The 23,848-nt window shown below is 38.1% G+C and overlaps 2 protein-coding genes and 1 pseudogene across 3 annotated transcripts in view; 2 read left to right on the top strand and 1 right to left on the bottom strand.

The window, feature by feature from the left end:
• The window catches only part of zgc:154058 (Transmembrane protein 150A-like), a 36,906-nt gene extending 34,057 nt beyond the window's left edge, over positions 1-2,849 (top strand). The window contains exon 9 of the transcript XR_009769445.1: positions 2,479-2,849. The gene's annotated coding sequence lies outside the window, so the exon portion shown is untranslated. The remainder of the gene's footprint in view (positions 1-2,478) is intronic.
• Positions 737-13,192, bottom strand: mat1a (methionine adenosyltransferase 1A). 2 transcript variants are annotated; one of them, XM_061689989.1, is made up of 10 exons: positions 12,950-13,192; positions 9,418-9,495; positions 7,625-7,747; positions 6,941-7,053; positions 6,625-6,768; positions 5,505-5,630; positions 4,368-4,460; positions 4,119-4,301; positions 3,371-3,504; positions 737-2,609 (listed from the first exon to the last, which is right to left on the bottom strand). In XM_061689989.1, exons 1-10 carry the CDS (start codon positions 13,014-13,016, stop codon positions 2,507-2,509), a joined length of 1,164 nt encoding a protein of 387 aa, XP_061545973.1. In that variant the 5' UTR covers positions 13,017-13,192; the 3' UTR covers positions 737-2,506. The 2 variants fall into 2 exon arrangements, with proteins under 2 accessions (XP_061545973.1, XP_061545974.1); XM_061689990.1 differs by lacking the exon at positions 737-2,609 and having other exon boundaries at positions 3,367-3,504.
• Positions 3,158-23,801, top strand: LOC133409663 (peroxiredoxin-like 2A; annotated as a pseudogene).
• The last annotated feature ends 47 nt before the right edge of the window (positions 23,802-23,848 follow it).

The raw sequence follows: 23,848 nt of genomic DNA, 5'->3' as shown, positions 1-23,848 counted from the left end.
TTTTTTTGTTCAGATTTGTAGTTTTTATATTTGTCCACTAGATGGTGCCACCGTTTCCTCATACAAAGCATGTAGCAGCAAATATTTTAACCTGTACTGTTTTCCACAAGGGGGGCTCGATGTACAAACAATGTCTCTTTAGGATCTGTTAAGGGTTAATGCATCGTTTCAGCTAATCTGACCAATTTTTTTCAAAGCACTTTTTGCTTTTATTTACATCAAGCTGCCTAAATACAATGTTTGTTCTCGTTTACGGACTCATCTTTGCACTCAGGAAAGTGTTAGGACACAACACAATCCACTCTGTCGCCGCCTTCTTCTGCTGTTGATGTATATTTTGCTGTTTTATGGTTTAAAATAAATTTAAAAAAATAATTCTGTATCGTTCACTCGTTGCGCTACTCAGCCACACAATGTTTAAATAGCAAAAGCTATCATGCAATCATTAGAAGACTATGGAGTAATTAACCTGTAAACCTCACACTGATAAATATTAAATGTGTATATCCAGTACTCAATTCTGCTGCCTACGTGCCTTATTATTACTTTGATAAAGCAAACCAAAGAGATCAAAGTTGTGAATTCAATTTTGATGATTGTGTACTGTGTGTGTGTGTATGCCTTAATGTTCAACAAATAAAACATTTTAAATAAATGTTCTTTTTTTTCACGCACAAAAACGCAGCACTCTGGACACAGACAATTGACATCTTTAATTTTCTTTATGGTTTAATTATTTACACTGTCCTGGTTATACTTCGCCAACAAAATGATGACAGCAGAGAGAACACTGATCACTTCAGCATTTTTGTTTGTCTAGAATTAAGACAAAATGATAAAGGAAAAAATAAAAAAGAAAATATGGTCATAATGCCCCCTAAAGCAAACATGCAAACATTAGGACTTTCCTATTATTTGTTTGGAAATGGGCAAAACAAAGACAAATAGGCCCACAGGAGAAGACAAGACAAAATGGGGGCTGCACAAAAGCTTTTTGGGGGACATTATTAAATATGATGAGCTTGTGGGCTGTTGCGTTTCATTCGTTTCTGCAAGGTAAAAAAAAGACACTTCAGCAACTTTTTGGGGACATTATTAAACATAAGCTTTTATGCCATTCAGTATTATTATTTTTTTTGTTTCATTTGCTTTTAGAATTATATAGTAAAAACAAAGCCACTTAGGAACATTTTATTAAAATAAGATGAGGGTTGCTGCCACTTTGGGGCTTTTTACATTTGATTTGTTTTTAGAGTTGCAGGATAAAAGCAAAGGCACTAAGAAACTTGTTATGACTATTAAATAAGATTTCGTGGCATTTGGGGGGTTTTCTGTTTCATTTGCTTTTAGAATTTCATGATACAATAAAGGGCACTTGGCAACTTTTATGATGTTATTAAATATGAGCTTTAGTGTGATTTTAGAGGACCATTCTGGTTTGTTTTTGGAATTGCATGGCAAAAACAAAGGCACTTGGCTTGCAATACAACAACAACAACAAAAAAAACAGCTTTTTTTTAAAGGACATTAAATATGATGAGTATTTGTGCCACTTTGAGGCGCTTTAGAGTTCATTTTTTTGGGAATTGCTAGACAAAAACAAAGGCACAAAGCAACTTTTTTGGGACGTTATTAAATAAGCGTTTGTGGGAATATGAGGGGACAATTTACGTTTCATTTGCTTTACAATTGTGTGGAAAAAACTATTAAATATATTTTGTGACTAGGTTTTATTTTTTTGAATTGCATGGCAAAAACAAAGGCAACTTTTTAGGACAATAAGTATTAGCTGCATAAAACAACTTTTTTGGGGAGCATTATTAAATATGAGAGGTGTTGGCATTTAGGAGGATTTTTATTTTAGTTTTTTTTTTTTGTTAGAATTGAATGGCAAAAAAAGATTTAGCAACCTGTAGGAGCTGCTCAACAGGAACTTTTAGGCGCATTATTAAATATGAGCATTTGTGCCATTTGAGGGGATTTTTAGGTTTGTTTTCCATTTGCATGGCTGTATAGGGGTAGCCATATGCAGTCCACTGAAAGGCTGTTTTGAAAGGTTTGGTTGTAACATGCTTATAGACGTTTTATTGACCTGTCTGTTGGAGCACCGTGATGATTGTGACCATCTTTCTGGCAGCACACACATTTTAAATTAAAAAAAAAAAAAACACAGATTGAGAAGTGAAGCTTTGGTTGAAGCAGTAATTACACTAATAGTTGTTCGAAAAAAGAATCTCCCACGTGGAAGTGTTGTACGCTTACAGCATTGAGGTGTTTTGTGATTATGAATTTATTTAAAAAAAAAAAAAAAAAAAAAAAGCACCACGCAACGATTTAATAGGATGGATGTCTTTGTTCCCATTAGATGTCCTTCACGTTACGTCTCTTCACATTTTTTTTCTCAGCCCCTTCTGTAATATATATATATATATATATAACTTTGGTTTGATTGGTTTTGGTTTGGTCCATGTCCTCCAGGAGTATTTGCTGTGAGGACATGGAGCGCTTAGAGGACCAGCCTTTTGGGGGCCTCCCAGCTGAACTCGGGCCGACCGAAGTGGCCGTAGGTCGCCGTCTGCTGGTAGATGGGCCTCTTCAGCTGAAGTTCCCTGGAAAGAAGTCATTGGGGCCATTACAGGAAAGCAAGAGACGGTCAACACGAGCGTGGAACAAAACTTGGCCTTTTACAAAGCTAAGTAGAAAGGCTCTTTTTGTAGATGACATCACAATGAACTGACTGACTGGAGTCGTGTCCACAATATTAGGTACACTGAATGAGAGCCATACAATATCTGTATCAGAAATGTGGACCTAATGGGGATAGGCAATTTCCAAGATGTATTAGTATAGTAGAATAAATAGTATAGTTTTTTATTTATTTATTTATTTAATAAAACAAATATTTGTATTACATTCAGTTAATTTAATCATCAGATTAAAACGTGTATATACGGTATGTACTGTATATATTGTTTTCAATCATTATTTAATAATCCATATCATTTTAAATTTGTAACATTTAATATGATTATTAGCTAAATTAATCTAATAAATACAATAAAATACATCTATTGGAGTTAATTTATTAGATTACATCTTTTTAACAATTTGTAAATAAATAACAATACATTTAAAATTAGTGCATTAATCATTACATTTATTGATTCGGTAAATAAACTCAAATAAAATGTGTATGTATGTCTATGTTACATTTAAAAATAAATTCCCAGTAGTTTTGCAATGCCGTTATAGATTCCTAAGAATGTATTCTCACTGGTCCCCTTTGAAGAAAACCAAGTAAACCCGTCATATTCGGCGCCCTCTGGTGGCAACAATGGTCATAGCAGCCGAGAGGCGTTTGCTCACTTACCTGACGATGACGCCTGGCCTCAGGTCGAAGTTCTTGTTGACGATGTGCAGCAGCTCCGATTCGGTTTTGCTGGACGAGCCGTACGTGAACAACGAGATGGACAGAGGGTGAGCCACACCGATGGCGTACGACACCTGGAGGACATGCACATCGCCAACGTCAAACACGCATTCAAACACACACCGACGCCCCAATCACAAGTTCAGGCTGACTTTGAATATTTCCAAAACCCTCTCGTAATACCTCAGCTCCACAAGGGCACAACCGGTTTCACTTGGCAACATAAAATTTGGTAGACATGGCTATCACAAGGTCAGCCATTTTGGTCAGGAAAAGCCCTCTAGAATAGAAAGAAAATTAAAAATCTCCCCCCAAAGGCAGTTTCACTCAGCAACAACAAATTTGGTAGATGTGTCTATCATGGGAAGACCCGCAAAAAAGTCTGAAGAAACCATGTCCGAAAACACACAGGAATTCTGCCATTTCGGTTTGGATTAACCGTTTTGACTCAGTAACACACTCGAAAATTGTTTTAAAAACTCAGCCCCCAAAGCCAATTTCACTCAGCAACTTTAATTTTGGCAGACATGTCGATTGTGAGTAGACCCACAAAAAAGTCTGAAGAAGCCATGCCTGAAAAGACACAGGAAGCCTGCCACTTTGGTTTAAAGCAGCCATTTTGGCCATTTCCAGGAGTCCTCCAGTCCTCCTTTAATGCATAATGAGAAATTCCGGATGCGACACCCACCTGCACCAGGACCCTCCTGCACAGCTTGGCCTTGACCAGAGACTTGGCCACCCAGCGGGCGGCGTAGGCGGCCGAGCGGTCCACTTTGGAGAAGTCCTTGCCGGAGAAGGCGCCGCCCCCGTGAGCCCCCCAACCCCCGTACGTGTCCACGATGATCTTGCGGCCCGTGACGCCGGCGTCTCCCTGCAGAAGAAAACAAAGCGTGAGCGGCGGGTGCGAGTGGGCGTGGTCCAGGTCTGGGGGCGTCACCTGAGGGCCCCCGATGACGAAGCGGCCGCTGGGCTGCAGGTGGTAGATGGTTTTGTCGTCCAGGTACTTGGCGGGGACCACCGCGTTGATCACCTGAACAGAGAGTGAGTCACTTCATTAGGTACACCTGCACCATCATTGTTTTTTAATAAGAAAAATACAATCATACAGTCACAATATCGTCAAATAGTAAAGAAGTGAACAGTTTGTGCATCATGATAATTCAATGGTTATTGTGCTGTTCCTTCTGATGTGCACAATTTGGCCACCTGGGGCAGTATACCACACACCGACACACTACAAGTAGATTTGATCATGAAACAAAGAAGAAGACTGTCGTAACTAAGCTACAATACTATTAGTCATTTTTCGCAGAGGATAAAGAATATACGCCTGTGAGTATTGTTGTGTGCATGTATTGCTAGAGCTTGTGTTCAAATATCAGTCCTTTAAAGGTTTAGAATTAGCGCAACATCGATGCTAGTTTTGTTCAAGCAAGGCAAAGCAAATTTATTTATACAGCGCATTTCATACACAAGGTAACTCAATGTGCTTTACATGATTAACATTTTTGCTCGCGATGGAACACAAAAAAAATTGGCTGAACGACGACTTCATCTAAAAAAAATATATAAAATAGTAATTTGGGTCACATACGCCTTTACAGATAATCCGTCAATAACTGACGCCCCCTTAAAAAAGCCTATCTTAATAGCTGAAACTATAAATATACCAAAAATTATGATCTCAAAACAGTTTAAATATCATTTCAAATTCATCTTACAATGTTTCAGAACAAGCACAAGAAACCTCAATAAATGTTTGAAAACAAAACAGTTCTGAAAGATGTGAATATCTTGTGCCAACTGTACACAACAAACGTACTGTACTCAAATTAACAAAAAAAAAAACATTTGTTGCATTGGATTGTACTGTAGCATTATTATGCACTGGATGTTTTAGTCAGGGTTAGGCTAAACTATATTTTCCACGCCTATATTTCACTTTGCTATGAGGAGCCAACCCTCAATTTGGTAAAGTCCTGGTTTATCCCCGTACATTCAAATTCCCAACTTTGAAAATTCCCTGCAAATTCTGCTTAACCCGAGTCCAGGGACATCCATTACAACGAGCTACCTTCTCCTTGAGGACCTTCTTCTGGTCCTCCAGGGAGATGCAGTCGTCGTGCTGAACCGAGATGACGATGGTGTGGACTCTCCGCGGGATCACGGCGCCATCTTTCTGGTCGTAATGCACCGTCACCTGCGGGACGAACGACAATTACAGGGTGAGCTCATCCTCCACTCCGCTCGCCCGCAAACGCGTTCATGAGTTCATTCATCTTTTATTCCTGATACTTTTATGACTTGGTTATTATGTGAGGGATTTTCTTCGCGGATTAAAGCGTGCCGCTTGTCTGCTATGAGCACGTGATTTGTGAAGCCTGATGACAACATAGGGTCCTTCCATTCAAGTTTATAATTAAAATAAAAACATAATAAAATAATAAAAGCATTAGTGAGTGAGCCACGTGCTTTCATCATGATTTATGATTATTGCGGCCATATCTTTTATTTTTGGGTAGTATTTGGACAATGAAAACTTTCTGATTTTGTTTTATTTATGGACTAAATTCAAAGGTTCATGTTCATTTAAGCTCTAAAACATATATTAAAATATACTGTATAAATGTAAAAAAAAAATTAAAAAAATAATAAATAATAATACGTAATGAATGATAAATAATGCATGTATATAGAATAAAAAATAGACCCTGCCCCATAAATCCAGAAAATGTATTTAAAAAAAAAAATGTTTTAATTAAAAAAAAGACAGAACCTGGTCTAAATTATTATTAATAATAATATAATAAAAAGAAGAAACAACAACAAAAATGATGGGGTTTACAAAATATTGCATGAAGTTAGCTAAGCAATGGACTCCGTTCCGTTCCGACCGCCCAAAACAATCGCGCCATGTTGTTTGTGGTTCGCTTAAAAAAGTAACACAGTTCAGTAGTGCATAAGTGGCGCCTAAAATCTTTTCCAGACAACAACACCAGGGGTCTCAGTTTCTCAGCTGCAGCGAGTTGCGATGTGTGTGAGGGTTAATCATCTGGTGAGCGGTTCGGAGTGGGCGACAGTATTTTTCCCCGATCGTTGAGTTCGGTCGCGTCGCCTCGGTGTGCGACGGGCCCGAGTCCCGCTGAATGCCCAGGTACCAAATGCACGGCCTACTCCTGGTTTCGAACGCGTACCTGGGTTTTGGAGTCGGGGCGCAGCCAGGGGATGATGCCGTTGCGTCTGAGCTCGGCCATCTTGGAGTTGAGCTTGTGGGCTAAGACGATGGTGAGCGGCATGCACTCTTCTGTCTCGTCCGTGGCGTAGCCGAACATCAGACCCTTGAAGACACGGGACCGGGGTTAACGCATGAAGTGAGCTCCGTTTTGGCTTCCAATTAACACATTCACTGCCATTGACGGCTTTAGAAGTCAAATATCCATTTTAACTGGGAAGGCTGGCAGTAGATGAGTTCATCAAGAAGTTGCTGTCGTGCTGCGAGCAAAGGCCCACCTGGTCTCCGGCTCCGATGTCCTCCTCCTTGCGGTCCACATGGACACCTTGGGCAATGTCTGGACTCTGTTGCTCCAGAGCCACCAGGACATTACACGTCTTGTAGTCGAAACCTGACAACGATATAAAAATAAAGAAAATACTTACCACTAAAACTGGGACCAGGAAGTCATTATTAGGTTTTGGTGCAAATATGGACGAAGGTGCATATCCTGTACTTTACGTAAGCCCACACTGGTTAAGTGTTAAGTACGTCAAGTACTGTATTTTGAAATATTTTAATTCTTCATGACTCTTAATGACAAATTCCAGGCATATGCAGAGATTTTAGTATTTTGTGCTGATGCCTCTAGGATGGAAATTTGTACACTTTTATTTCAAGAAAAACAATGTTTTAAACCACATATCAGAATGATGGAGATAGCTACATCCAAAATATAAAAACAAAGTTAAATATGTACACCCCCCAAAACGTACATGGCTTATGCTGCGTTATGTTACAGTGTTTTACCCTTAATGTCAGTGAGTAATGCATGAATTTTAATGACATAATTCCGTCATATGCAAAATAGGATAGTGTCATGTATGATTGAATCCGACCCTTTGTGGAGGGCTCCACGCCATACTACGTGACATTCTTCATATTGATTTTTTATTTTTTTTTGTATCGCTATGATGAATCACCTTTATCGGAGTTGTCGTAGCCGATGTGTTTGATGGCTTCCCTGACCACCTTCTGGTAGTCCACGTTGGCGCGGGACGTGATCTCTCCACAGAGCAGCACCATGCCCGTTTTGCACACCGTCTCTGCGGAACACAATCAACATATACAGTCAAATACAGCAGTTTGTCGTCGTGGTTTTTGTAGTTTTCTTCCCCTTTCGCATTCTTTAAACACAAATAAACTTTCTATATACATAAAATGTATAGAGAAAATACTCTATGTATCATAGCGTCTGTGTTCATGCATGTGCCTTTAAGAGGCGGGGCCTGGTAGGAAGGCGTGAGTCTACGTTTGAGTGTCTGGGCGTGAGATGTGGCCAACAGCAGCTCCTGTGTGAGGGTGTTCATTGTGTTTTGCTGTTCTCCCGGCATTTGCTAAATAGCTGGAAAGTGCATTGGCGACTGCGACTGCGGCTCTCCTTTGCAAGTGAGTAAAGGAACCCTCAGTGTATCACGGTTCATATTTTGCACCCCCAATACGTCATGACAGGATTTTTAAGAATATTTATTTGTGTGTCTTTAGTGTAGTACCACATTCTGCCACAACATGCAGTGCAGCAGTGAGGTCTAATGGAAGAAATCAGCAGCGTAATTAACTGCAAAAATAAGAAGTAGAGAAGGTCCCCAACTAATACTGTACTGTAGTCCTGACAGTCATACTGTAGTCATTATTCCCACAGAGCAGAGACAATATATGCCTTTGAGTTTATGTGCTGCTGCTCCATGTGTGCTAAAGTAGCAGTTGTTTGAAGGTGTATAATTACTGCAATGTGGAGATGCAGTAAATAAGATGAGGAGACGAGAACCAGTCATGTAACTTTACTCTCCACATACAAACGTTTGAGTGTTTTCACATCAAACAGCCAACCACTCCCATTGAAGCCAACAACTCCGTTTGACTCTTTCATCTCCGGCCCCTCCCTTGAAGACACACGCCCCTGGTGAATGTCTCCCTCTTGTGGGTCACCACAGCAACATCTATGCTAATTCCATGAGCCCAGCAATAGCATTTCACATTATATGTTAGCATTAACTTAGCGTACTGTCGTTAGAGAAAATGACATTTCGATGTTTAAATGTAAAATAATTAATTTAGTTGTATGTGTCAGTTTCACACTAAACTTCAATTGGGTGTAACAAATAAACAGCTGAAACACTGTTTTCCTCTTATTTGGAAGAACAATACGAGCAAGTCTTGTTTTTGTTTCCTCAAAGTGATGTTATATGATAGACTCCACATCTTGACCGTAAGAGAGTGAGAACAGTGTCTTTTAACATGTTTAAGTGTGTTCTGATAAATGTAAAAGCGCTTAACGCATATGGGAGGAGCAAAATTATTATTATAAAATTTTAATGGTTTCTCTATATCACAGATTTTCACCTATCGGAAGTCAGTCTGGAACGTATCCCCTTGCGATAAACGGAGGTTCAACGTACTGTAAAAAAAACATTTAAAAAAACGATCGCTTAAGAAAAACAAACGCAGAATAGCAGGGATGCGAACGATGAACCGCAATAGAGCGGGAAAACACTATCACAACTATCTTAAAGAAATATCTCCAAAAAAGCGGTGAGACTTCGACCCTTTACGTTGCGGCGATGTGGCAACATCTGCTTAGCGTTTAGCAGCGAGTTCACCAGGTCCATTGCCTTGTGACACTTAAAAGCTCAAGAAATGCACTCCACGCTTATTCCGGTGACCTCCATTCCAGCTGGAATTCAGGCCAGAGTGTTCAGTGCTCCGGTTTACACACCGCAAGCCACTTTGGCATCGGGGTCCTGCTTGAGGTGCGCATCCAGGACGGCGTCACTGATCTGGTCGCAGATCTTGTCTGGGAGATAAAAACAAATCAGAGAGAGATAAGGAAGTGTCAGGTCAGACTGTACTTATCATTCAGGAGTCCACATATTTTATGCAAGTGGACGTTGGAGAACTTCGAAAAAAAAAGGAAATGTGTCGTGCAGCATGGCGGGACAATGGCACAACACTGAGCGCCTCATTCAACGCTGTCGCTCTTTGTGTGCACCCTCCCCTCCACACACGCACACACACACACCACCACCGTGATGAAGCAATCCAACACAGAGGTTACATCAGAAACATCCACCCATTTTCCATACCGCTTAACAGCAATGGCATTTTTAGATGGTGAAAAAGCATGTGGGTAACTGCAATAAATACGATAAATAAAAATAAAATCATATTTCTTTTTTTTACTATTACAAATATTTTTTTTTAGAAAATGTAAACATTTTTAATTGTGTTGCTGAAAAAATGTGCAGGACTACACTCCATCATGCTGAACGTTTTTTATTTATTTTTTAAAAGTTTTTTAAAAGTAGTTATTTGTTATGTTTACATGATAATATCGTTTTTAATTTCCTAATTGTAATTTTTGTTGTAATCCTGTTTTTCAGAGCTTATTTATTTAGTTTTGAAATTTGCATATATTTAACATTTTAAATTTGTTGTCATTTGCTGTTTTTGTACATTTTAATCCTATTTTTTTCAGAGCTCATTTAACTTTTTTTGTATTTGTATTTTTAAACATTATTTATTTATTTGGGTTTTTTTGTCATATGCAGTTTTTGTACTGTATTTTAAAGTATTCTTTTAGTCATTATCTTAATTTTCATCCCTAAACAGAAATGTTTTTTTTTGTGTAATAGTTTTGTTAATTTATTTTAAATTACATTTGAAAAAAGTTATATATATAGTTTTTATTACATTTCAAAAATGTATATTTGTTCTTTTCTTGACCCCCCCAGCCGCTATCTATAAGAACAGAGCAGACCTCGAGGTACTGTACTGCACATTTTTTTCAAAGCTGCACAATGCTATTAATTACATAATATACATACAGTTCATTTTAAAAATCTATAATAGTGTCTGCAAACAGGCTCGAGAAAATAGTAAGCCTGGTGATCCCGATAATAAGTAGCGAAATAAAAAATAAAAAATCTCACTGTCAGTTGAGTAAAAATCTTAAATCTATGCGTCCACTTCAACAAGTCAGTTGTTTTTATTGGATAAAAATCATAGAATTATTATTAGTATTTTTTTTTAATCGCAAGGCACATAGGGACAAACAAGTATTCAAAGGTAATTAATAAATGTTTCTTTTAATGCGTTGCATCATTTTAGTGTGTCATTTAAGCATGTCATTTCTGTCTGGTGACCTGCTGTGTTTACAAAAACAAAAAGTAAACAAAAATAAGAATCTTTATAAAAGTGGCAAAAAAAAAATCGAAATTTTTAAATAATTTATCCATATTTTTGGGCATAATTAAAAGTTATAAACTTGATCAGGATGTTAATTATATATTTTTGGGCCCAAGTTAAGGGTCCGCGTTACATAATCTGCGCGTCTGTGAATCGGGTCAAGGTGTTTACTCCGCTGTGTTTACTGATTATGGATGTAGCAAGATGGACTTTGACAGGATTATGACAGATTGAGAGGAGGAGGAGGTGGAGAAAGAGGGGGAGGTGCAAGGAGAGGGTGTAAGGGGGGGGGGGGGTGACATGCGTAAAGTCAGATGAATGCAGCCAATCGCAGGACACATATAAACAAACAACCATTCGCACTCACATTCACACCTACGGGCAATTTAGAGTCTTCAATTAATTTAGCATGCATGTTTTTGGGATGTGGGAGGAAACCGGAGTGCCCGGAGAAAACCCACGCAGGCACGGGGAGAACATGCAAACTCCACACAGGCGGGGCCGGGGATTGAACCCCCGCTCCTCAGAACTGTGAGTCATGTCAAGCATGCAATTTACTTGCCATGGGTCTAGTTTACGAACAGTGTATGTTGAGTTTATAGCAACGAATTATGTATTTTAATAAGTTGTGTGAAATGAATGTAATGGCCTTAACATCCATCCATCCATTTTCTTGACCAGCCATTCTCAAAGTGTGAAAGAATCAGTACAGTTCAGTTGTATTTCACTTTGACGTTCAATACATTTGCATTACATTTTTAATAACTGTTTGTTTTTAAACAATTGTTAAGACTTTTTAAGTGCTACACATTTTAATAAATCATTTATTTATTTTTCTCTCCTATATTTTAGTGCAGTGTGACTGGTATGGATTTGTTTTAGGCCGATGCCAATTCCAATATTTGGCAGAATAAAATTTAGATAACTGCGATACAGAAAATGGATGGATGATTAATTGGCTGATTAGTTTAAAAAAATATCGAATTAATAAAATAACTTCTTTTTTGGTTCCTTAACACTTACAGTAAAGATATGAGTTACAAGCAGAACATTTAACTGTTTTACAATACTTTGTCCTCTAGTATTTGTTTAACGTTATAACAGAGAAAAATCTGCCAATATCGGCAACTGATTTTTTTCAAATTTTTTCGATTTTATTGAATCCTTGTTTTTAATGTCTTGTAATGTGTTAATGTGTAAAAAAAAAAAAGAAATTGGTACAATATGAGTCGATTTTTGCCGATTTGAAAAGGGCTAATATCGGTCGATTAAATTGCCTGGCCGATTAATCGGTCAGGCCCCAAGTGCTATTGGTCAAACTCTGCCTAATGTTACAGTGGCTTACAATAATATTGAATAAAGTGGAGAGTGGCCGGACCGTGAATAGCGAAACGGCTGATAATTAACACCCATTATAATTGTATCGGACCCAAAAAATTCTTGGATACGTGGGAACAAACCGACAATAAGCGTTTTGGGGAATGGTTCACCCTTAAAAAAGAAAAAGAAAAAATTGGAAAAAAAATTGGAAAAGCATTTCCGAATAGGTGAATCCGCAGGTGCCGAACCACAGGTATGCGGGAGTCCATTGCATACTTTTGAGGAATAAAACCTTTGTCTGATTTTTGATTAAATCTTTCTTGGAGAGCAAAGTATTTTTTTTTAGGTGGTACTTGACGTAAAACGTTTGAGAACAACTGTTCTTTACAACCATAGAGGCGGGGCACCCCCTGGACTGGTTGGCAGCCAATCGCAGGGCACATCTCGACAAACAAGCATTCGTACTCACATTCACACAGAAGGACAATTTAGTGTTCAATGAACCAAACATACATGTTTTTTTGGAAAGTGGAAGGAAAGCGAACCTTAAAACGTTGAGCTTTTTTTTTAAGTTGCTCACTTTCCATGCAACCTTACACCCGCGCCAGCGCGCTCCGTACGAGTGAGCCTCAACACTTGTGCTATGAATGGGATGCCGAGCATGCCTGCCTCGGGAGTAAATCGCAAGTTTTAAAAATAAAGTCAAAAAGCTGTCAGGGTGACGTGTGAAAAGCGAAGCTCACCTGGATGTCCCTCTCCCACAGACTCCGACGTGAACATGAACGAGCCGTCCTCCGGCAGATCACCCATTTTGCGTTTTTTGCTTACGGGGGGCCGCTTTGGGCAGTGTGTGTTTGGGGTGGGGGGTGGGTGGGGGGAGGATTGTGTGGAAGGGTTTCCTGAGTTCCCACAGGCGAGCAGTCCTGATCTTTGACAAGTTTATATTCCCGCTGCTTGTCTTTTTTTTTCTGTGGGAGAGCGAGGCAGCCAACACAAGTTCTGGGCTACTGAACTCAACGTCCGAGCCCACATGCTCCTTTATATAGATACGTGGGCTCACGCACACACACGTATGCACGCGTCATGTGAATCCGTGGGATAGTCCATTCCAGGAGAAACGGGGGAGTGGTGGCCGATGGGAGGGCTCGAGTGCAAGTGGTGACCGTCCGTTAACCCCTCGTGGGCCGCGAGCTGTGCATAGAGCAAGGGAAATATTATAAAAATAAATGTTCCACTATTGAGGATGAACACTTGTATCGTGCAACAAAATGAAGACACCCCTTGTACTTACAGTGGATTTAAAAAGTCTACATACCCCTGATTAAATGACAGGTTTTTATGATATAAAACATCCATCCATCCATCCATTTTCTGAGCCGCTTATCCTCACTAGGGTCGCGGGCGTGCTGGAGCTTATCCCAGCTGTCATCGGGCAGGAGGCGGGGTACACCCTGAACTGGTTGCCAGCCAATCGCAGGGCACATACAAACAGACAACCATTTGCACTCACAGTCACACCTACGGGCAATTTAGAGTCTCCAATTTATGCATGTTTTTGGGATGTGGGAGGGAACCGGAGTGCCCGGAGAAAACCCACGCAGGCACGGGGAGAACATGCAAACTCCACATAGTCGGGGCCGGGGATTGAACCCGGGTCCTCAGAACTGTGAGGCTGACGCTCTAACCAGTCGACCACTGTGCCGCCAAATTGCTTCTAATTAATCGCAAATAAATAAATAACTAGTATTTGTTGAAAATTGGTTTAGTCTGATTAGATTTTGTTTTGCCATAAACATATAAATGTATTTATTTTGTATTATTTTATGAATTTTTTTATTTGCTATTATTATTTCTTTATTTGTGTGTTTGTTTATGTATTTTTGAGAGCGTATTAATTGATATTTGCTTATAAAGTGTATTAATTGAAAACATTTTTAAAAGTATATTTTCACTATTATAATTGGCCTTATTATTTTTTTATTATATTTTTTTAATTAGTCTGTTCATTCGAAAATAAATTCTATTTAAATTTAAAACAAACATTTAAATGTTTTAAATGTAATACTGTATTTAATTTTATTTGTTCAGTATATTCATTTATATATTTTTTATCATACTATTATTATTATTATTATTATTATATTGGTAGTAGTTTGCAGTACTGTAGAACTGCACTCGATAATTTTAATCATATATATACAGTAAATGGTTCAATGTATAAAAGACAACAACAACAACAAAAGAGTAAGTATTCAATATTTGTACCTGAGTGGAGGACAGTGTCCATCACATCACAAAGAGGAAATAATTGAGTTTAAAGCACAGTCACCTGTTTTTCTTGCTTGCATACGTGTGCAGCCTGAGGCTCTGCTCTGCTGTGGACACACTCAAGACCATTTCTTCATCATCAACATGCTCGTCCTAGAGATTATAAAAAAAAAAAAAAAAAAAAAAAAAAGCTTTAAGGCGCGCTTGTATTAGTTGTGGATGCACACATACACAAATAACAAGGGGAAACGATGTTTTTTTACCATTTCTTCTAGAACAGTGGTTCTTAGTATATTTAGTAGTATTGTCAGCCCATTGTAACGTAACATAACATAACAACATTACTACTGCACTTCAATATGACATGAGCTCCTGACAAACTACAGTGCGCTCACTTCATTTTTGCAGGAGAGTGATTTCAAGTTTCGTAGCCGCAATAATATCTGAATAATTTGTAGCTTGATTAGTTTTATTGTAATGATGACATAGTCTGGATTTTTAACAGAAATTATGATTTTGGCATTTTGACAAATAATATTTGATGTTGTTGCACTATAATGACACTTTTATCCAACACTGAGGTGCTGTCAATAACTTCAGTTTCATAGGTTGGATCTAAATTTAAGCAAAATAAAAAATGAAATTGAACTAAATTAGATATTATGCTGAATTAAATGATATTACTAATTTGAGCCAAACAAAATAATTGTACCATACATAAACATTAAAAACATTAAAAAGCCTACAAGAACAGATAACGTTTATGTGGGGTTAATCAGAGGCAATGCTGGCAGGTGTGTGCTGACTCCCATTTCACATGAGTTTGAATGTGATTGGTTAATTCTGAACACAGCCACATCTCCAGTTACAAGAGGATGTGCGCACTTGTGCAACCACGTTATTTCAGTTGTTTTTTTCCTCTCCACCTCTTTAAAATGTTTTGGAGTTGTACAACTTTTAAGTCACATTAATGGTGAAATGATTTATCTTGGTCTCATTGTTTTATATCACAAAAGCCTGTCATTTAACTAATTCACTGGCAGCCTTCCCAGTTAACATGGATATTTGACTTCTAAAGCCGTCAATGGCAGTGAATGTGTTAATCAGGGGATGTGTAAACTTTTTAATTCTGAACACAGCCACATCTCCAGTTATAAGAGGGTGTGCACACTTGTTATATATTTTTATTTCCCATGTCAAAAGATTCCAAATTTACTTTCAGTTGAGTTGCACAGGTTATAAGTCACATTAATGGTGGGAAAAAGTTTGGAATTGATTTAGCTCATTTGTCTAATTTTTCTGTATCACAAAAACATGGCATTTGAACAGGGGTGTGTAGACTTTTTATATGAACTGGAAGTTGTGCTTTTGTATCTCTTGTGACTGCTACATCGCCCCAGAGGAAGGGGATGTAACCAGAGAAGACTTGAGCGGTACCAAACAGAACCCGTTGAAAGTGTGACAGGCGATCCGCCTCTTGTTTGTCTTGGATGGCGATGGAAAAAAAAGAAAAAGAAAAAAAAAAACAAGTGTCGCTGGGCTGTTTGTTAATGACTGACGACGAATGAGCTTATTTTTCTTTTTCCTGACAAGCTTGTTCTGGTTCTGGTTAAAGATAAGTGCTATCTACCGACTGTCCTACATTTCCAATAAATCCCGCATTGCTGATACCTTTGCCGGACATAATATTAGGTACACCTGCACAGTTCAGTGTGTAGTGTACAAAGATTTGAATGTTCGGTTTTAAGGTATGTATTCAATTAATAATATTACAGAGCTGTTTGTAATATTTTGTTCCTGGGCTGGAGCTACATATGCTAACCAAAATATTAGAAACAAATCTCAGTATGGTTTATTTTTTAAATGTACTGTACTACGTATATATTTAAATATTTTTAAATACAAAGCCAGCATCAACAGCAAACAATAGAAATTAAGTTACAGTAATTGAATGTATTAAATACATGTATGAAATTAAGTAATTTTTGCTGTTTACATAATTAACAATTTTTAAAAAACAATTGGAAAAAAATTAAATAAACTCAATGAATAACTTTAAAATTTGGGGTGAATATTCATAATTTTAACAGAAAACAATTCCAGAGACTTTACTAAACTTCTTCATATTATTATTAATATAATAATGATGATAATAATAATAATAATAATAATAACAACACAGAGGATGGGATGCAGAAGTGTCTCCATGTCACAGACTGGTTTAATGTTTTTAAAAACTATATTTATGTATTTTTATTAAAAAGGAATATTTTATGTAGGTATTCGTACTACTACTACTACTAATAATAATAAATGCTTTATTATTATTAGTGTTATTATTGTTATTATTTGCATTTTATTGTTTATTTTATTTACGTACAGCATTTTGTTTCAGCTGTGGTTGTTCTTTTAAAGTTGTCGATAAAAAAAGTTTCTGTATTATCATTTGTTATCTTTTTCTTCAGTATTTTTAAAATTATTAATAACAATGCTATCTCAGGAAGACAAAATGCAGTGTTTAATTATAAGCGCTTTCTCCTGATAGGCTGGGAGAGGTCACATGGTTCTTCTGCCATTTTGCCCAAGTTACCAAATATGGTTCCTTGCCCCTATTAGGAGCTACATCATGTTTGTAAACGCAAACTTGGTATTGGATTATGCATTCAATAAAAAGTATATATTCATATTTGATGTAAAAATGTCTGCTCAAGTGTATATAAAGTGCCTTGCTTTTTATGTTTGAGTTAAAGTGGACGAGTGGGCGATGTTCAGGTGTCTTTATGAGTGCGACTGGATGGAGTTGAAAGTCCAAAGTGAAGGTTGAAGCGCAGAGCTCCGCCAGCGGGCCCCTCGCGTGGACACAGACCGGAACGATAAACGCCCCGGCGACCTTTGTGTTACCTTAAACAACATTTTCAAACATTAAACTACTCGGTGGCAAAGACTCACACCGACTTTAGACAGGGGTTAATGACATGATATATCGGTATATCTTATTAATCAAACTTATAATTGAACAGCGGTCATCTTTAATCAATTCTGAAAGAAAGAAAACTACATTTATACTAAGCACTTTTGGCAATATACACAATTTTAACCCACTAAAATTACATTTATACTACTTTTTTTTTTTTTTTTTACGAGAATACATTTGGCAAAAAAATACATTGATACTGTATTCAAGCATTTGGAAGAAAAAAACTATTACTAATGTAATGTATTTTATACAACATTTTATCATTTTTTTGAATTATACAAAATTTTACCGCAGAATTACATTCACACTAAATTTGAGTATTTATTTTAAATTGTATTACATTTATGAAAGAATTATATTTATTCCAAAGTTCATTTTTTTTTTAAATTTTTTTGTTGTTGCAAAAGTTATTCTACATTTTACAAAAAATATACATAAAATACATACAACAATTTGATAAAACAACAAATTTTAGCAGAAATACAACATTTGGGTAAAATAATACTATATTTGAACAAAATAAAAAATAAAATGTTTTTAAATCAAAAATTAAACAAAACATGTTTTGCATTTCTTTCTTTCTTGCATACAAAATGTGGTAAAAAATGCATTTATAATGTATTCATTATCTTTTTAAATATCTCCAACATTTTTGCAAAATTTTACTTTATACAACATTTTATCATTTTTTAAATCACACAAAAGTACATTTGTCATCATAGTACATTTCAGCATTTTTTAAATAAATGCTACTACGCCTTACGTATTTTTCCAATACTGTATAATACAAAAAGTGCTAAATTTGAGCAGAAAAAAATGACAATGTATACTAAATTTAATTGAAAGACATACATTTTCAAAAACGTATACTAATTTAATAAAAAATTTACCAAATTAACCAAAGTTTGAGAGAAAATGTGTCAGAGTGACCACAGAATGTAGGAAGGGTAACACACTTTTCAGGTCAGGGTTGCGGTGTCGTTTGAGCAGATTTTGACTTCAACAAACACTATGAGATAAATTCATATGTGCTGTAAAAAGCATGTTTGTTTTTCCCCCATCAAGGGTTCAAGGACACGCAGTTTAACGCCACCAATGCAAAAGCCGTATTTTCAGTGGACAATGAATTAGCTTTTTTTTGGAGGGATGTGCAACATTTTATGTAAGCAGAAAAAACAAAAACGCTTTTCATGTAACACAGTCGGTCGATTTCTGTGGTGCACTGAACCTTTTGACGTCATAAATAGAAGGACATTTGATTAGGGTTCAAATGAGCCACTGAGAACTTGATGAAGCGAACTCTATTTTTTTAGTGGAATTTTTTTTTATATCTTTCAGATGAATATTGGGGCGGCACGGTGGGTGACTGGTTACAGCATCAGCCTCACAGTTCTGAGGACCTGGGTTCAATCCCCGGCCCCGCCTGTGTGGAGTTTGCATGTTCTCCCCGTGCCTGCGTGGGTTTTCTCCGGGCACTCCGGTTTCCTCCCACATCCCAAAAACATGCATGAATTGAAGACTCTAAATTGCCCGTAGGTGTGAATGTGGGTGCAAATGGTTGTTTGTTTGTATGTGCCCTGCGATTGGCTGGCAACCAGTTCAGGGTGTAGCCCGCCTCCTGCCCGATGACAGCTGGGATAGGCTCCAGCACGCCCGCGACCCTAATGAGGAGAAGTGGCTCAGAAAATGGATGGATGGATGAATATTGGTCTAAATTAAGGTTTAGTTTCAATGTTTACATAGCCTACTGTATAAAGGTAAGCCCTTTACTAAAAAAAATTTGCAAAAAATACAAAATGTAATAAATTTGTTTTATTATACTATATATGAGAAATAAATTACAATTATACTAAAATGGCAATTTTTTTAATTATGCAAAATTTTAGAAAAATATATAGAAAATGGGGTGTTTTTATAATAATGCTAAATTTGAGCTTTCTTTTTGTTATACTAAATTTGAGCAAAAAAACTAAATTCCAGCTACCTCTACTAAATTTCAGTGGGAAAATGAAAAACGTATACTAAAATTGAGGAAAATATTGAGCCAAAAATGTATTTTTTTTTTTCAAAATTGTTGCATTTCAACACTATACTACATCTGATTTTTTTTTTAAACTACATTTGTACTGATGTACTACTGTACATCTGTACTTTATTGAGCACCCCTCCCACCTCCCCGCCCCCCCCAAAAAATTACATTTTCTTAGAATGGTAGCATTTCACAATATGGTGTATACAACATCCGGGCAAAACAATTTGTATACAAAATTTGAGCATTTAAAAAATAGACACTATATTTGAGCAATAACACAACATTAATTCTAATTCTACATTTCTTTAGTTCAGCAATACCTATAAAACGCCACTAGGTGACAGTATCCCGCTGTGAACACCCTGTTCCGTCTCCATTACGGTCATGGATGGGTGAGTGAGTTGTTGTAATTTATTTCGTTTTTATTTACTATACACCGTTCAACTTGTTGTTACACTTTTACAACAGTTACAAATGTTCAAATGTTACTTAAGACTGTGCACTTAATAAAGCTGTCAAATCGAGTGTGGAACATGTGAATGAATTCACTTTACATTACTTCCTATGGGGGTAAATTGTTGGAAAACTTGGACGTCAACCTCCACGTCCTCTTTTGATTGGCTTCACTATAGCACAACATATAGTGTCCACCAATGATTGCGCGGAAGGTGGGGTGCAGATCCTATGCTGTGATTGGCTGTCTACTCCCTCTCCCACCAGAAGTCTAAGTGCAGTTTTTTGTGTATTTATGTGTGCGTGTGCCAACATAAGACCTAGCCTGAACCTCCCAAGTTGTGCAAAACACACATTGACTACTCTGAGCATATAGAGCATGTCATATAAAGTTACATAACATTGCGTAAAATGTTTATTGCTATAGGGTCACATGCATGAAGCAGAAGGAGTGCAGCAGCTGGTATGCTGTCATCCTATATCCCAGCTTGCTTCCAGCCAATTTGGACCCAAAGCACATTCCTCTGTGAGGCTGCCACAGAAATATCATTATGGCAAGCTGTTTGAGCATTTTATTGCATATACTTGATATGTGGCTTAAGATCCATGTACTAGTACAGTCTTTGTCCTCGCTTGGAAGACAATTCAGTGCACTAGTAGTAGGACAATCGAATACACGCTCAAACAAATTAAAAATGAAAACAGATTTTTTTTTTTTAAATCATGGAAAATAGATGATACAGCCCAGGTGTACACCACTGCAAACTACAACCACAAAAAAAAAAATCATATAATTATATACTGTAGCTACCCCTGTGTTATGACAAGGTGACTTTGTGTATTAAATTGATTGTTAAAAATGCCTTGAAATGACAAAAGTTTATCGCACATTGTCACAGACACAAACTAAAGCCGCTTTACTACCATGCACTGAAGTGGACTCTGTGGTTCATCAACCTGCAAAGTTGTTATCTACACTATAAACTGTAAAAATAAAAAATAAAATAATAAAAGGTTATGAAAGAGTGTCAGGATGTTTTTCAACAGTGGACATAATCCATACATCACAATGTGGCCCTGACAATGCAACTATATTTAATGGCTTTACAATATAATAACTTTGATGATGTAACCTTACAATGCAGATAACCTAGTAGCTTGTTAAGAAATTAACAAGCCATAAATAGCTAGATTCAAGTTACATAGACAGATAGATAGATAGATAGATAGATAGATAGATAGATAGATAGATAGATAGATAGATAGATAGATAGATAGATAGATTAGTTTACCTGAGGACAAGACACAGCTAGCAGAAGAGATAGCTAGCTAGCGCCTGTATATTGTGCAAATGAGGCAGTTACAGGAGGTGTCCTTTAAAATAAATTACGAATCTTTTTTTATTATTATTATGAACTAAACAAGAGAACAGTTATTCTACGTAGATTGTGTTATTCAATAAATAAGTTATCAAGCTTTACAATGAACACAATTCGTACGTAACATATTGTATGTAGTTGATGCCCTAATTTCAATATTGTTGACGTATATGCAGTACTGCAAATGTCCTGCAGGAGTCAGCGTTGATCCAAGCCAGGACAATGTCAAGGACTCTGTTGACACTGTAAGACTGACTGCAACTAAATGATTAAAAACAAACAAACAAAAAAAGCTTATTTTTGAGGCATGTAATCCCTCAACTATTAATACAGAACTATTGAGCAGGAGCATATTTAGTCTTTTAGAAGCCAAAGGCAAACCTTGTCATGGGGCCCTCCAAGATTTATTTTCACCACAATACAAGGTCTTCAATGAGGATTTATTATTATTATCTAATAAGTGGATCATCTCAATGCTTTTATTGTTATTGATGAGAACATCAATCAGTGTTTACTGTAGTTTACCATTTCGACCCCACTGATAATCACGTCTGCGTAGTGAAAAGCGTCACTCGCATCGCTCTCCACTCCATCCCTGTCGGATGACACTGACAGCAGTGCTACAGTTACTGGCAAGTACGTCTGGCTGTTGTCGGCTACGCACATGAATGAATGAATTACGACTAAAACAATAATAATTGCTTTAAATTGAGGAAAATGGTATTTGTCAGTTTTTATGCGATGTTTGGGGGCCTATGAAAATCTAGGGGGCCCCAGATTATTGCCTGTGTTTGCATAATGATAAATCCGTCACTCGCCCTGACCGTTTCCCGCTGCTGGTGACTATATTGCAACAGCAGTGCCTGGTACTGAGGGCTCAGCTCAACGGCAGCCTTGTTTCACATCATGCACCTCGAGAGGAATTCCTGTCATGTCGTGCTCACGTAAGAAAGGCTTTCACACGGATTGGGCTCATTTGAGGGCTTAAACCGCAGATCCCCGCTCATTAGTGGGCGACCGCAGGCCGGTGAGTAACGTCTCCCGACGGGACATTTTGTTGGCGAATCTTGTACAATGTTGAAGAAATTAAATGCGTACTGTAGGCGGCCATGGTGACGCTGAACACGCTGCTGAAGGCGGTCAGCTTGTTTGTGGCCGAGCTCGTCAGCTCCGTCACCGACTGGTTCCAGACCTCGGCGACGTGGGCCGACCTGCAGGTGCTGGAGGGCACGGAACTGAAGACCACCGGAGGAGGTAAGGCAGGAAAACTGCTCTTTTTGTACTTTGTGTGCAAATACTACCACTATTTGAAATGGCCAATACACACTGGAAAGCTGGTTGAAACACATTTTTGGTTGGAAATAATAGAAATATGGTAGAAATAATCATCATAAAAGCTTTATCAACTGTACAGGCAATGTTTTTGCAAGAGTGTTTTTGTGTCCGCCTCAGTTCATGAGAGACACCGGGCCAGAAGTCTTTGGGAGAAGAGCGGCGCGGTGGTCATGGCTGTCCGACGGCCCGGATGATTGCTGTGCAGAGAGGTGTGTGACTGTTCGTGCGAGAGGCTGTGTCAGCTGTCGGCCTTCGAAGTGACACTGATATGATTATGCAGGAGGCCGCGGAGCTGTCCTCTCTCAAGTCCCAGCTGCAGGACCTGGAGGTGCCTCTCTTTGCTGTTGTCAAAGAGAACCTGGGCAAGGAGCTGGACTGCTTCAAGAAGTACTTCGACGGCAAAGTTTACGTGGATCAGCAGGTCTGCAATTATGCGGAACGGGAATTCGCGGTTGGGAAGTGTAAGCCGTTAAGCCACTTTTCTGTTACCCTCGCAGAGACATTTCTACGGGCCTCAAGAGCGCTGGATGTTCCTCTCCGTGTTCCTGCGAATTGGGGTGTGGAGGAACCTGTGGCGGGCCTACCGGAGAGGCTTCAGAGGAAACCTAAGAGGGGAAGGACTGGTGCTGGGAGGAGTCTTTGTCATTGGGCCTGGAGATCAGGTAGACGCCATACCCCTTTTAAAAGATGACATTTTTGGCCGTTTTTCCTGTGTTAATGTCACCAATGCATCCCAGTCATTTTTTCTGTTTGTTTTGTAATTTTTCAGGGTATTCTGATGGAGCACCGCGAGAAGGAGTTTGGGGATAAAGTCAACATGCTGGCCGTCCTCACAACAGCCCGCAAAATGCGAGATGACATGAAAAGATAGACCTGACCTCAAATTGCATGTGTAAATGGCTGATGGTGTCGCTATGAATTGTGGCAAAACGGGCCACTTTTGACAGTTTGCCGCCTCGTTATTTCTGGTTCGCCGTGCTGGCCTTTTTGTGTGCTATAATGAAGCGCTGACTCTTAAACTCTTCTGAGGGAGCAGCTCTGATGTTTGTACGCTAGCAACCGCACAGCCAGCCAGACGCCGCGAGGAAGAACAAACTATGAAAGTTTTTGAAACACATGTGATTCAATAATAAATGAGTTGGTGACAAATACTTTCCCACTGAATTGTCTATCTATCTATCTATCTATCTATCTATCT

Source organism: Phycodurus eques, chromosome 11 (assembly GCF_024500275.1).
Source record: "Phycodurus eques isolate BA_2022a chromosome 11, UOR_Pequ_1.1, whole genome shotgun sequence".
Lineage (NCBI taxonomy): Eukaryota > Metazoa > Chordata > Actinopteri > Syngnathiformes > Syngnathidae > Phycodurus > Phycodurus eques.
This window is presented reverse-complemented; position numbering and strand designations above follow the sequence as displayed.